Source organism: Dipodomys ordii, unplaced genomic scaffold (assembly GCF_000151885.1).
Source record: "Dipodomys ordii isolate 6190 unplaced genomic scaffold, Dord_2.0 Scaffold45, whole genome shotgun sequence".
In the NCBI taxonomy this organism is placed as follows: domain Eukaryota; kingdom Metazoa; phylum Chordata; class Mammalia; order Rodentia; family Heteromyidae; genus Dipodomys; species Dipodomys ordii.
In genome coordinates, this window is record NW_012267261.1 from 8,757,344 (window position 1) to 8,772,917 (window position 15,574).

General features: G+C 43.5%; 1 protein-coding gene across 1 annotated transcript in view; it reads left to right on the forward strand.

The window, feature by feature from the left end:
• Positions 1-9,639, forward strand: part of Osbpl11 (oxysterol binding protein-like 11) — a 72,163-nt gene extending 62,524 nt beyond the window's left edge. The window contains exons 12-13 of the mRNA XM_013019458.1: positions 3,573-3,726; positions 7,958-9,639. Of these exons, the coding sequence (XP_012874912.1) occupies positions 3,573-3,726; positions 7,958-8,023 (220 nt within the window). The 3' untranslated portion in view covers positions 8,024-9,639. The remainder of the gene's footprint in view (positions 1-3,572; positions 3,727-7,957) is intronic.
• The last annotated feature ends 5,935 nt before the right edge of the window (positions 9,640-15,574 follow it).

Here is a 15,574-nt window from a genome sequence, read left to right on the forward strand (position 1 = left end):
CACTTCCGGCTTTTTTTGCTTATGTGGTGCTGAGGAATTGAACCCAGGGCCTCATGCATGCAAGGCAAGCACTCTACACTGAGCCACCTTCCCAGCCCCTGTAGTTATTTGTTTTTATAAGCCAAAGTTTTTTCATGTAATGAGGTTGGGGAAAGGCAGGTTCACTAGTACCCTAAAATATGCTTCTTCTATGGCTTTGACCCTCTCAGTCAACTTCAGCTTGTCCTGCCTCTCTTCTTCCCTGTTACTACCCTTCTCTCCAACTGTGCCCAAAGGTGTAAGTAAAGTAGGGCTTGGCTCCAGACCATGTGGAAGGTAAAGGCAAAATAGCAACTGATCTGGATGAGCTGAGAGACTGGCTTGGGAGACATCTTTGCACTGAAAGTCAGTTTTATGTGTAACTTTTTGAACACTGCTAAACTAACTTGGCAAAACAGTTTGCCAAAATGATTACCAGCTGGACGCCAATGGCTCACACTTGTATTGCTAGCTACTTAGGAAGCTGAGATCTGAGGATTGCAGTTTGAAGCCAGCCCAGGCAGAAAAGACTATGAGACTTTTTGTTTTGTTTTTGCTATTCCTGAGACTTTAACTCCGGACCTGGGATGTCCCTGAGCTTCTTTTCACTCAAGGCTAGCACTCTATACTCTACCACTTGAGCCACAGTACCACTTACACCCTTTTTTGTTTATGTGGAACCAAGAATTGAACCCAGGGCTTCATGCATGCTAGGCAAGCACTCTGCCACTAAGTCACATTGCTAGACTCCATGAGACTTTTAACTCCAATTATCCACCAAAACTCCAGAAGTGGAGCTGTGGCTCAAGTGGGAGACAACAGCCTTGAGCAAAAAACATCAGAGACAGTGCCCAGGCCTTAAGCTCAAGCCCCAGGACGGGCACAGAACAATAACAACAACATGAGTCTACCATTTTACATTTCTACTGCCTATGTAATGGCATTCTGGATCCTCCCCATCTGCTTGCTTTCCTCCAGGGCTGGTTTTGAACATGATCCTCAGATCTCAGCCTCCTGAGTAGCTAAGATTTTATAGGCATGAGTCACCAGGACCTGGCGTGATACTTTTTGTTACTGTACTGGGATTGAACTCTGAGCCTGACTAGGCAAAATGCTCTGCTACTTGAGCCCCACCTACACTCCATGTTTATATCTTTCCCATTTTTTAATAGGATCATATTATTTGGGGGTGATAGGCATTCTTTGTAAATTCTAGATAAAGATATTTGTGTGTATGTGATGGTAATGAATCTTGAACTCAGGACCTTTTACTCCTGGCTTGAGCTTTTTTTTGCTCAAGTTTGGTGCTCTAGCATTTGAACCACACCTCCACTTCTGGCTTTTTGCTGGTTAATTGGAGATGAGTTTCTCAGCGCTGAGTGTCAGTGGTTCATGCCTGTAATCTCAGGAGGCTGAGATCTGGGGATTGGGGTTCAAAGTCAGGAAAGCCCATGAGACTAGTGCCAATAAACTACTAAAAAAGAAAAGCTGAAAGTTTAGCTGTGGCTTAAATGGTAGAATGCCAGTCTTGAGCAAAAAGCTCAGGGACATTGTCTAGGCCCTGAGTTTAATCCCCAGGAATGGCACACACACAAAAAAAAAAACCAGAAAAGAGTTTTTTAGCTGGGAAGGTGGCTCAGTGGTAGAGTGCTTACCTTGCATATGTGAGGCCCTGAGTTCGATTTCTTAGCACCACATAAGCAGAAAAAGCCGGAAGTGGCACTGTGGCTCAAGTGGTAGAGCCTTGAGCTGAAGAGCTGAGGCCCCGAGTTCAGGCCCAGGGCCCAGGCCCACGACTGGCAAAAAAAAAAAAAGTGTTTTTCAGATTTGTCTGCCCAGGTTAGATTTGAACCAGTCTTCAAATCTCAGCCTCCAAAGTAGTTAGGATTCACAGCCTGGTTGATACAAATTGAATATGTTGTACAAATAATTTCTTCCTGGTCTATTCTTAATTTTGAACTATTTTTATTTTTCCATATAAAAGTTTGTTTTTTTGTCCTTCATGGGGCTTGAACTCTGGACCTGGGTGCTGTCCCTGTGCTCTTCAGCTCAACACTAGCATTCTGCCACTTGAGCCACAATGCCACTTTCAGTTTTTTGGTGGTTTATAGGAGATAAGAGTCTCCCGGACTTTCCTGCCCAGGCTGGCTTTGAACTTTGGTCCTCAGATCTCAGCTCCCTGAGTAGCTAGGATTACAGGTGTGAGCCCCTGGCAACCGGAAAAAGTTTTTTTGTTTTTTTTTTTTGTTTGTTTGTTTTGGCCGGTCATGGGGCCTGAACTCTGGGTCTGGGCACTGTCCCTCAGATCTTCAGCTCAAGGCTAGTGCTCTACCACTCGAGCCATTTCTGGCTTTTTCTGCTTATGGTGCTGAGGAATAGAACCCAGGGCTTCATGCATGCAAGGCAAGCACTCTACCACTGAGCCACCTTCCCAGCCCAAAGTTTTTTATTTTTGTTAAGTAAAATTATCAATAGTTTTATGGATTTTGGTGTTTTTTTTTCTTTTGTTTGTTTTTTTTTTCTTTTGGGTTCGGTCGTGGGGCCCCAACTCTGGGCTTGAGCGCTGTCCCTCAGCTCTTCAGCTCAAGGCTAGTGCTCTACCATTTGAGCCACAGTGCCACTTGTCAATATTTGACAACCATTGTTTCATTATATTTTTTCTGGTTCCCTAGCTAACTAAGGTGGAAAAGTTTGTCCTTATTATTTCAACATGGTAGAAAAGTAAAGTGGTCTTATATTTTAGCTTAAAAAATGTATCAGATTAGGAAGTGGCGCTGTAGCTCAAGTGGTAGAGCGCTCACCTTGAACTGAAGAGCTGAGGGACAGTGCTTAGGCCCAGAGTTCAAGCCCCACGACCACCCCCCCAACACACACACACACAAAAGTATCAGATTATTTTGTTCTCGTTTGCTGAAAATGAATTTTTTATACCTTGTAAAAGTTCAAATTAAATTCTATTTAAAAAGAATCAGAAGCCTGGCGCCAGTGGTTCAAGACTATAATCTTAGCTATTCAGGAGGCTGAGATCTGAGGATCTCTCTTTGAAGCCAGAGGAGGAAAGTTCATGGGCTGGGAAGGTGGCTCAGTGGTACAGTGCCTGCCTTGCATGCCTGATGCCCTGGGTTCGATTCCTCAGCACCACATAAGCAAAAAGGAAAAAAAAATCCGGAAGTGGCGCTGTGGCTCAATGGTAGAGTGCTTGCCTTGAGCTGAAGAGCTGAGGGACAGCACCCAGGCCCAGAGTTCAGGCCCCATGACCGGACCCAAAAAAAAAAAGGGTTTATGGATTGTAATTCATCTACTTTAAGCCTTAATCACAGTCATGTGCCAGCCCATCTAGGTTCTCTCCATGGAAATGGAATTTTGCAGATATTTGCCCAGGGTGGCCTTGAACCAAGGTCCTCCTATTCTTAGCCTCTCAAATAGCTAGGATTACAGATAAGAGACGCTGGCACCCTGGAGAAAGTACTGTTAATTTTGAGAATATAATTCTATGTAGTTATCTTTTAAAAAAAAAAAGAATGTTTGTAAAATATGCATATTTTGGATTTCAGACGATTATGGAAAAATGTGACAGATTCACTGAGGGACTCTGAAATTGATAAGGCCACCGAGCATAAACGTACTCTGGAAGAACGCCAGAGGACTGAAGAGAGGCATCGTACTGAAACAGGAACACCCTGGAAAACCAAGTATTTTACTAAAGAGGTAAATCCTGCATCTTTTCAGACTAAAACTCATTATCTGCTTAGTGAGAACTTCAGCTTACCTAGGCTTGGTTGAGTTACTATCACTTACATATCCTTGTGGGTTTTTTTGGTTTTGGTTTTTTTATTGGTCATGGAGCCTGAACTCTGGGCGCTGTCCCTCAGCTCTTCAGCTCAAGGCTAGTGCTCTACCACTTGAGCCACAGTGCCACGTCTGGCTTTTTTCTGCTTATGTGGTGCTGAGGAATCGAACCCAGGGCATTTCATGCATGCGAGGCAAGCACTCTACCACTGAGCCACCTTCCCAGCCCCCATATCCCTGTTTTTAAAAAGTATTCCAGCTTAATCATGAGCTCTCATGAGCTTTTCCTAATTTGTCAAAGCAAAATAGTTTACCCACGATTCAGATGAAGTATACACAGGGATTTAAATGGGCCACACATGAAAATGTTAACCTAATTTTCAATCACGGAAAAGCAAATGTAATTCTTAGTTGGCTCCCTTCCGTACCACACTTGAAAGTCCATTCTCACTTCCATTCTAAAGAGAAACTGGAGAAAGTTAACTGCCTATACCAAAGATGGTGAAGTAGTTACATGAAAGAGTGTTTAGTCTGAGAAAAGCAATCTGAGGCCATTTGTAAGTTTCTTTCTAGGGCTGAGGCTGGTTCATGTGGTAGCACTTGCCCAACAAGTATGAGACCATAAACTGTACTAACAGAACAAAAAGAAAAATATTTGGACTTACCACCTAGAAATTTTTGTCAAGGGGTAAAGTTGTAACTCAGTGGTAGAGCACTTACCTAGCATGCGTGAGGCCCTAGGTTCAGTCTTCAGCATCATAGAAGAAAAAAAACCAATTCATCAGTTCAAATAGTTCACTCAAGTTAGGTCCAAACTAACAGCAGGAAAGCCTTGGAGTAAATATAAGAACAAATTATATGCCAATCAAAACATCCCCAAAGCACTAAATGTAAAGACTTTACAACTTTTTTGTTGTTCATTACTTTCTGGTAGATCCAAAGTAAGGTGAATGATGTGCCAAAGCCAAAAAGAAAATTCTGTTACCTATTATAGCCACCTCTGAAAAAAACTCATTGAATTTGAGTAATCCAGTTGTGTTTTTTGGCATAAAAATCTGTAACTTGCCGGGCGCTGGTGGCTCATGCCTGTAATCCTAGCTACTCAGGAGGCTGAGATCTGAGGATCTCGGTTCAAAGCCAGCCCGGGCAGGAAAGACCGTGAGACTCCTATCTCTAATAAACCACCAGAAAACTGGAAGTGGCGCTGTAGCTCAAGTGGTAGAGTGCTTGCCTTGAGCTGAAGAGCTGAGGGACAGTGCCCAGGCCCAGAGTTCAAGTCCCACGACCGACAAAAAAAAAAAATCTGTAACTTACTGCAATAGTTCTACTACTTTCCTTTTTTTCAGTCTTTTACGTGCTGGTTTCATGGATGGCAATAATAAAATTTTACATCCCTGTACTTGTATATGAAAAATAAATATTGTAAATTATTATTCAAATTTATAGTCTGGTAACCTCAAGCTTTATCTGTGTGTGTGTGTGTGCGCGCGCGCGCATGCGTGTGTGTGCATGCGTGCTCGTGTGCATGTGTACTCCATCTTGGGGCTTGAACTCAGCCTGAGCACTGAGTTGCTCAAGGCTAGCACTCTACTACTTGAGCCACAACTCCACTTCTGGCTTTTTGGTGGTCAATTGAAGATAAGAGTTTCATGGGCTTTCCTGCCTGAGTTGGCTATGCGCCACAGTCCTCTGATCTCAGCCTCATGAGTCGCTAGTCACAAATGCCCAGGTATGTTTTGTCATTTAAAGCACTTTAAGGAAGCAGGAGTTGATTTCAGAAAGGAAAGTTTCATCTTTTTTCAGTATTAAAAAATATTTTAACCGGGCACCAGTGGCTCACGCCTGTAATCCTAGCTACTCAGAAGGCTAAGATCTGAGGATCATGGTTAAAAGACAGCCCGGGCAGAAAGTCTGTGAGACTCTTATCGCCAATAAACCACTCAGAAAACTGGAAGTGGTGCAGTGGCTCAGGTGGTAGAGCACTAGTCTTGAGCTGAAGAGCTGAGGGACAGCATTCAGACAGAGTTCAAGCCCCATGACCAACAACAACAAAAAAAAGTATTTTAGGGTTGGCAAGGTGGCTTGGTGGTAGAGTGCCTAGCATGCATGAAGCCCTGGGTTTAATTCCTCAGTACCACATATGCAGAAAAAGCCAGAAGTGGCACTGTGGCTCAAGTGGTACAGTGCTAGTCTTGAACAAAAGTTCAGGGACAATGCTTAGACCCTGAGTTCAAGCCCCAAGACTGATTTTAAAAAAAGAAATTTTTAATATTATTACAAAGAAATCTAAACTTGAGGGCTGGGAAGGTGGCTCAGTGGTAGAGCGCTTGCCTTGCATGTCTGAGGCTTTGGGTTCGATTCCTCAACAACACATAAGCAGAAAAAGCTGGAAGTGGCCCTGTGGCTCAAGTGGTAAAGCACTAGCCATGAGCTGAAGAGCTGAGGGACAGCGCCCAGGCCCAGAGTTCAGGTCCCACGACAGACCAAAAAAAAAAAGAAATCTAAACTTGAAATCTATATTCATTTTGGGCTGGGAATGTGGCTTTAGTGGTAGAGTACGTAAAAAAGGAATTACAAATGAAATAAATTTATATTTTGGTTTGTGGGAAGTCCTGCCTTTTCTCAATGTCATTACATTATCATTCATGAATATTAAATGTCATAGAACCTTTTAAAAAGTAAAAGACTTCTATGCCCTGTTGGCTCACGCCTATAATCCTAGCTGCACAGGAGGCTGAGATCTGAGAATCATGGTTTAAAACAAGCCTGGACAGAAAAGACCCTGTGAAACTCGTATCTCTAAGTAACCACTCAAAAACCAGAACCAGAAATGGAGCTGTGGCTCAGTGTTGAGTGCTAGTGTTAAGCAAAAGAGCTCAGGGACAGCACCCAGGCCCTGAGTTCAAGCTCCACAACCAAAAAGAAAAAAACAAAAGCAGTGTAGGACTTGAGCCAGATGCTGGCTGCTCATGCCTATAATCCTACTTACTCAGGAGGCTGACATCTTAAGATCACAGTTAGAAGAAGCCAACCAGACAGGAAACTTTGTGAGACTCTTAATCTCTAAACTAATCTCTACTCAGAAAAAGCAAGAAGTTGCACTGTGCCTCAAGTGGTAGAGTCCTAGCCTTGAGCAAAAAGAAGCTCTAGGAGATAACCCAAGCCCTGAATTCAAGCCCCGCAGCCAGCCAACAAAAACAAAAACAAAAGTAACAGTTCAAGCCAGGTGCCGGTGGCTCACAACCGTAATTCTAGCTGCTGAGGAGACTTAGATCTGAGGATCACTGGTTCAAAACCAGCCCAGGCAGGAAAGTAGATGAGACTTTATCTCCAGTTAACCACCAGAAAACCGGAATTGGTGCTGTGTTAGAGCACTCACATTGAGCTGAAGGGCTTAGGGACAGTGCCCAGACCCAGGGTTCAAGCCCCACCACTGACCTCCAAAAAAATAGCGGGGGAAGGGCTTAGACTATAAAAAGGTGCTGTGGGGCTGGGAATGTGGCCTCTTGGTTGACTGCTTGCCTAGCATGCATGAAGCCCTGGATTCTATTCCTCAGTACCATATAAACTGAGAAAGCCAGAAGTGGTGCTGTGGCTCAAGTGGTGGAATACTAGCCTTGAGCAAAAGAAGCTCAGGGACAGCGCCCAGGCCTTGAGTTCAAGCCCCAAGACTAGCAAAATAAATAAATAAATAAGAGGATGCTGTGACACACTAGCTTCACTTCAGGGAGCTAGTAATGCACCCACTACGTAATAGATTTGAGCTACTGCTGGGTGATCCTTTGCCATGAAGAATCACAGGTTATTGAAAAGTTGGGTTTTGTCTTCCTTATGCTTCTAAACAGAGTGCTGGGCATATGGCACATGTTTCATGAAGAGCTTTTCCTCTAGTGCTTTCACTATTGCTCTACAGGTAGATTACAGAGTAGTTAGGAGCTGATGGTAGTTAGAGTTTAACCCAACTGTAAGCTTTGTTTGACAAAATCTTAAGCATAGTCTCCAAGCACAGATTTTTATGCTCTAACAAAAACTCTTCTTTATATATGAAAATGGAAGAATTACATTTTAGTGAAGATGTTGCTTCTGATTTTCCGACTTTGAAATTATTGGAGGAATGGTTCTTTAATATTAATTTTTCAATTTGTTTCAGGGAGATGGCTGGGTTTATCACAAGCCCCTTTGGAAAGTCAATCCCACGACACAACCAGCAGAGTGACAGATGCTCTCTCGCTGTAAGACTTGACCAAATGAGATTCTTCTCTGTTTACCCCAAACCCTCTCAGATCGGAGTCCTTGCACTGAGTGACCTGTTTCCTGATTGCACAGACTAAAATTAGCTAAGCAGGAATGTCCCTCTAGGGCACTGTAACACTGCAGCAAGACCAAAGTGTTAACATAATGGACGGGCCTCCTGGCAACCTGTTCATTCGATGTGAGCAATACCATCTTAAAACCTTTTACCTGAATTATTAGGTGGTTAATCTTTTATCCAGTTCCTGGTCCTCAAGCTGTTTGAATCCTCTATTTTGCACAGGGGCAGCAGATACACACAAGGTGAGAACTCAGTGACTTTGATTTCTTTGTAGTGAAAAGTGAAGTCTCTCTCAGAGTTTGTGTTTTGCTTTCTGTTCATAACTGAAGTACACTACTCTTATAAACCAACCAAGAGGAGGAAGAACATGATCCAGAAGTGGATTCAGCCGTTGTGCCTGAAAAAAAAAAATCAGTGTTAATATATCACCAGGTTGTAGTAACAAGGCATTTTGTTTCTTCAAAGACTATGTGCCTGTGTCTGAGGAACTCATCCATTATCCACCTCTGTTGGAACTCTCTTTTAAAAAGTATATTTATAAATCAATTAGAATTATAACCATGGAGAATTTTTTCTTCTGACCATTTTAATATACTTGAAAACAACATTGACTTGAAAAGTTTCAGAACATTTTTCACTACCTAGTTTTATTAAATATTACATGTAAGAGACAATTTTTTAAGATATGTTCATGTCAATATGATGAGGTCTTGGCCTTTCTCAAGAACAAAGGCATTCAAGAAAATAGCAAATATTTTAAAGTAGAACTGTTTTTTTTTTTCTTATCTTTTTTCCATTTGTAGGTTAATAGTCAGTATTATGTGTTATCCATCTGGATAAATTTGCTGTATCTTACCTCTGTTCATTCAAAAATTAAATGACTATTCATATTTGTCAGTAATTCAGTTATATATGTGACTGAGCATATTTAATCTTGGTTTTAGTTTTCTTTTCAAGAAATTTAAATGCAGAAGAAAGAGTGGAAATAAAAAAAGATCAGGAAGTTGCATTCAGGTACAAATCTTTTTTAAATCAGTATTTTATTGAAGAGTTGCTGACAATTAAAAAGAATAGTGTGAATTATGGTTTTCATCATTCATTCTAGTATTTATTGAGCACCTGTTTAAGGTGCTCAACACCTGTTACTGCAAGCTACCTTAATTTCCCAAGAGTGGTGCCTTACTCTGTTTCTTCTGATGTGGTCTTCCAATCAGTGTGCGTAACTTGGACCTGTTAATAATCAACAGCCCTTTTAGAGGGCTGTGTCTCTCGCACCATCATAAGAACTGTAAGCTTTCTGCTCTCAATTTTATTTTGTTAGAGGGGCACTATAGTAGAACAAAAACAGCAAAACAATTTTTCAACAAATTGTAAACTATAAGAAAAAGAATTGGTTTGTGAACAACCATTTTAATGATTCGCTATTCATTTTTGCCGTGAAATGCACTGAAAAAATCTCAAAATGAGCTATAGTTCATGTGTTGAGAAAATTGAAAATTAATAAAAGTAGAGAACATTGATGGCTTTGTCTGTTTTATGAATGAAAAGACATGCAAGATCTCAAAAACAAATGTAGCCAAGACTGAAAGAACAAAAGATGCTTCTTAACAAATACAAGGCTGAGTTCAAACTCCAGTATTGGGGGAGGGGGAGAGGAAGCCTTGGTGCAGTAACCCATGTCTTCATTCCCAGCTAGCTGCTAAGGAAGTAGAAATTAGAAATATAGCCAAGGCCAAAAACAAAAACAGAAAAACCTTCCCAAAAATAACCAAAGCAAAATGGGGTGGGGGTATAGCTTAAATGGTACAATGTTTGCCTAGCAATTCAAGACCTTGAGTCTAAACTACACTCAGAGAAAAGATTTTTCTACCATTATTTGGGCATTTGAACTTTTATGTATTTTTTGTTTTATTACTTTATTTTCACTTGCCAATCCTGGGGCTTGAACTCTGGGCCTGGGTGCTGTCCCTCAGCTCTTCAGCTCAAGGCTAGCACTCTACCACTGGAACCACAGTGCCACTTCCAGTTTTCTGGTGGACAATTGGAGATAAGAATCTCATGGAATTTTCTTGCCTGGGCTGGCTTTGAACTGTGATCCTCAGATCTCAGCCCCCTGGTACTTAGGATTACAGGTGTGAGCCACCGGCACCTGGCTTCCCTGAGCTTCTTTGGCTCAAGGCTAGCACTCTGCCACTTAGCGTGCCACTTCCAGCTTTTTTTTTTTTTTTGGTTTGTCATGGGGCTTGAACTCTGGGCCTGGGCACTGTTCCTGAGCTCTTCAGCTCAAGGCGAGCGCTCTACCACTTGAGCCACAATGCCACTTCCAAACTGTGAGACTTTTTAGTCTCCAGTTAGCCATCAAAAAGCAAGAAGTAGAGCTGTGGCTCAAGTGGTAGAATATCACTTGGCAGAAAAGGCCAAGTGAGAGTACAAGGCCCTGAGTTCAAGTACCAGTGTCAGCACGTATGCACACACACACTCACACACACACAATATGAAGGTAATTTAGAAAGGTGGGGAGGGCACTAATAGAATAGAAGAAGTAGAATAGAATAAAAGAATAGAATAGAAGGAAATGGATTTTTGGTGTGTAAAAAAGGGAAAATTAATAAGAATCCAGAGCAGCTACAGAGCACCCATGGGCTAGCAGAAGGCTGCAAAACTGCCTTAGGTGACTCCACTCATTAAGATTGAAGTCTGGGTCCGCTGCCTAGGGCAAAGACTCTCAGGTACAGGGTGAGCTGTGAGCTGAGGAAGAGGCCAAACCAAGTGGAGAGAGCTGAGTCCTCAACTCCTTCATCCTGCCGGGTGATAAAAAAAAAAAAGCACCTAGTGAAACTGGGTGCTGATGGCTCACACCTGTAATCCTAGCTACTCAGGAGGCTGAGATCTGAGGATCATAGTTCAAAGCCAGCCTGTGAGAATGATCTCCAATAAACCACCAGAAAACCAGAAGTGATGCTGTGGCTCAAGTTGTGGAGCACTAACCTTGAGCTGAAGAGCTGAGGGATGATGCCCAGGCCCAGAGTTCAAGCCCCATGACAGACAAAAAAGAAGAAAGAAAAGCACCCAGTGGTCTGAGGGAAGACAAGAAACATTGCTGCACATGGTCTTACGCTAACCAGAATGGATCCAGCGTCTCCTACCTAGGGCAAACAAGGCACACCGCAAACAGACCAAACTCCATGGAGTGAGAGTCCTCAACTGCATCCTTCCTAGGTGAAGCAAAATTGGCAGTCATCCACTACCTGCTTTGGTTTAGTTTTGGTTAGTTTTGCTGGTTTTCTTAATTGCTGAGCTATCCCCCAATTCAGGGGTGAGAAATTCCATATCAGCAATACCACTACCAACTGCTGCCAGAGCATTAAAAATAGCTCAACTGAAAGACTCTGCTTTTCTACTAACTCCTATCATCTTCTCATCCCACTGACAAAATATTAGCAATCAGATTTACAAGATTAGAGCTTTGCTGCACCCCCCCCATATAGGTTTGAGGCTCCCTCACGCCCTCCATGAGCCTGGTGGAATTGTAGGAGCTGAGCCGCTGTGAGTCCCTCATGCTTTGGTTTGGAGTTTTTTTTAGGGGAAAGGTGTTTTTCCTTCTCCCTACATCTCCCCACCCTGGGTCCTGTTACGCCTTTTCCCTTGGCCAGTGGCAGCCAGGTTCAGCTGAGTTCTGAGAGCAGAGTCCAACTGTATCCGACTCCAAATTTGAGAAGATTTTGCTCTCCAAGCTGTAGGGAGGTTCCTGAAGACTTCCATTTTCTTAGGATGTGCATGCTATTTAAAACCACTTCTCAGGTGCAGTAGTGCAACAAAAAATAGTATAATAACAAGGATCACATGGAGAAAATTAAGGTAAGATCTGAAAATCTGGGGAAAACCACAACAGAGGAAAGTTTAAGCTGGTCACTGTAATCTTAGCTACTCAGGAGGATCCTACTGAGGATGAACGTTCAAAGCCACCCTGAGCAGAAAAGTCTGTAAGACTCTTACCTGCAATTAATGAGCAAAACACTGAAACTGAAGCTGTGGCTCAAGTGGTAGAGCACCAGCGTGAAACCCTGAGTTCAAGTCCCAGTACCCCCCCAAAAAAAAATGTTTGGCTTGTGTAGACATATTTTGAAGAAAATAAAATACAAAATTTTAAGAACAGATGCCAGTGGCTCACACCTGTAATTCTAGCTATACAGGAGGCTGAGATCAGAGGATTATGGGTCAAATTCAGCCTGAGCAGGAAAGTCCTTGATGTTCTATCTCCTCCAAATCAACCAAAAAACTAGAAGTGGAGGTGTGGCTCAAATGGTAGGACAGCAGCATTGAGGATAGAAACTAAGGAACAATGCTCAGGCCCAGAGTTCAAGATCTAACACTGGCTGCTGCACGCACGCGCACACACACACACACCAGACACCATTGAGGATAGAAACTAAGGAACAATGCTCAGGCCCAGACGCACACACACACTCAGGCCCAGACGCACGCACGCACACACACACACACACCAGACACCATTGAGGATAGAAACTAAGGAACAATGCTCAGGCCCAGAGTTCAAGGTCTAACACTGGCTGCACACGTGCGCGCACGCGTGCACACACACCAGACACCTGTCATCAGGTTTACAAAATTCATTGCATTAAGCCCCAATCATCCTTGGCTGAGGCTTCCCCTCCTTACAAGAAGTCTGGGTTTTCAGTTCTGACTTTCTCTGAATGAGGCAGGCACTTCTAATAGGCACTTCCTTGCTAGGCAATCTCAGTTCTCAATCAACCCAGTCTTCTTTCAGTAATCTCAAGCAGAAGGCTCCTACCCCAGCCCTAGTGAGCACCTCCTCCCTGTGCCTCAGTTACAGCAGGATCTACATCACACTGCACCTGTGGCCTTCTCACTACCCTGGATACCCTGCCCACTTCTGGGCCTGGTTGATGCTCAGGCAGTGGCCAGTAGCAGCTGTTGTGGCTGAGTTTACCAGCAGGTGTCAGGGCTAAGTCTTTTGGCATGACTTTATTCTTCCTCAAATGGAAGGGATTGCACCCCCCAGGAGACTGCATGCCAGCCCCTGTGAGCTCAGCTGGCTGGGTGGCCTTCAGGAGAGCCGAGTCTGGCACTATCCCCCAGCTATCATAGTTTGGGACTTAGAGCTCTGTCCAAGTGGCTCTGCTACTTAGCAAGCTGCTAGTAGGGATTGTGGTGCACAGGCTTAACTAGATCAGCAAAACTTGAGGGAGTCAGAATGTATCTGAGATAGTACCTTACCTTGGGTTATTTATGGGTGAGGAAAACAGCCCTCCCTGGCCTCTCAGGAATTTATCAGCTGACTCAGACCTTGCTGGTCTAACCTACCTAACTTTTCTTATCTGAGGAGAAAACAGTCAAGTGGTTCAGAGTGGCTGCCTTTGAGATGATGAAACGGAAAAAACCTCAGTAAACCCTTTAACTTCACTTGCTGCCTCTGGTGAATGGGTCAGGATAGTTAACAGGCTGCTGAAATTGTTTTTCAGAATTTACCGGCAGCTCTTGTCTAACCACCAGGGATCAGTGGGTGATTTCGTTGATGTCAGAGGGTCAAAACTCCACCCTCAGATCATGCTAGTGTCAGCATTTTTTATGAAGACCATGAAATTAGATTACACACGCACAGACCACTGGTTAATTTTCCTTACCCACAATTACCTTTCTCCATGCATTTGGACCACCCTGTTTCTGTATCCTATAAGTAACCCTAAACCCTAGGCTTGTTTTCCTGTCTCCTTGATTGCCTCCTTAATAAAATCTTTTTTTTTTTTTTTTGGGTCCCGTCGTGGGGTCTGAACTCTGGGCCTGGGCGCTGTCCCTCAGCTCTTCAGCTAGTGCTCTACCACTTGAGCCACAGTGCCACTTCCGGCTTTTTTCTTTTTGCTTATGTAGTGCTGAGGAATCGAATCCAGGGCCTCAGGTATGCAAGGCAAGCACTCTACCACTGAGCCACCTTCCCAGCCCCTTTTTTTTTCTATAAAATTGGTTGACGTACTATATCAACAAGTTGGGAGAGGGGAGGCCACCTAGCCTGATTTATAATAATGATTAACCTATGACCTAGCCGTAGATAGGGGCTTAGTGGCTCCCACTGCTTGTCTGTCCTGAATGAAGGTTGCCTGTTTTATCTTAAAGGAGTGATGTTCAAGGACCAAGCTGAGGATCTCACAGGACTGAGTCTGTTAGGAAAATTGAGAAAGAAAGCAACCAAGCCAGGTGCCCATGTAATCCTAGCTAGTCAGGAGGCTGAGATCTGAGGATTGTGGTTCAAAGCCAGCCCAGGCAGGAAAGTCTGTGAGACTATTTACTGAAGGACTGCTTGGAGCAGTAACTTTCCTATGGGATTGGAGGCTGTACCAGGAGGTGGATTTGGGCTTATATGACTCTTTTAACAAGGAAGCAGAAAATAAAAAGTAGGTTATGGTCCAGGCCAGAACAGAATGCATCACCTGGGATGAGAGAGCTTTCAGCAAAGTCAAGGTCAGAGTAACCCGCCTGCAGACAACCATGTGAGAGTGGTGTTTTACTTGACCTGGGGGAATAGGTAGGAATCAATTCTAGAAAGCCCACAGAGAAAGGTCCGGGAATCAGGCAGGAGGGGCCTAAGAGACAGCACTGGCTATCACTGTGTCATGTCTCTTCTCACTTACTCCTTTCCTTTAGTTTTGGGGAGAATACAAGTCTGAGACATGTATGAAGAAGTGGAAAGTTTCTCCTTTGATCCTGACCTAAAGCAGCGGAGAGACCAGAAAGCTGGCAGTCTTGCCTAGCTGGCTTGAACAAGTAAAATATTCATATTTGTTATTGTTTGCTTTTTTTCTCTGTTGGTTGTAGAGCTTGAACTCAGGACCTGGGCACTATCCCTGAGCTTTATCTCACTAGCTAGCACTACCACTTGAAGCCACAACACCACTTCCAGTTTTCTGGGGGTTAATTGGAGATAAGAGTCTCACAGAGGGCTAGCCTTCAACTGAAGAGCTCAGGGACAGCACCCAGGCCCCAGAGTTCAGGCCCCATGACTGGAAAAAAAAAAAAAAAAGTCTGTCTCCTAAGTAGCTAGGCCTGAGCCACTAGTGGCAGGTTTAGTTTGTATTTTGATGTGTTTTCATCTTAAGATCTTGTTGACCCTTGTGGACTTTGTTGCCCAGGAGTACAGATAAACTCCATCTTTCCTATGCAAAACCACTAATCCAGTAACCCAGTAATCCAGTAATCAATGGCAGCATGCTTCACCCAGCCCTAACTCAAATCAGGCAATTCCTCTTACTGAATCACCCTAGGGGCAAGTTCCAGATCACAAGGATAGCCCCTGTATCTCATAGTCCCTGCTGAAATTGCCCCAACTGACCAAGCCTAAATTCACCCTGCTTCATCCATTTCACGTCGAAGCTAAAATAAAGGCTTTCCCCTGTTTTCCCCTTGATCTCTGCCTTCTGA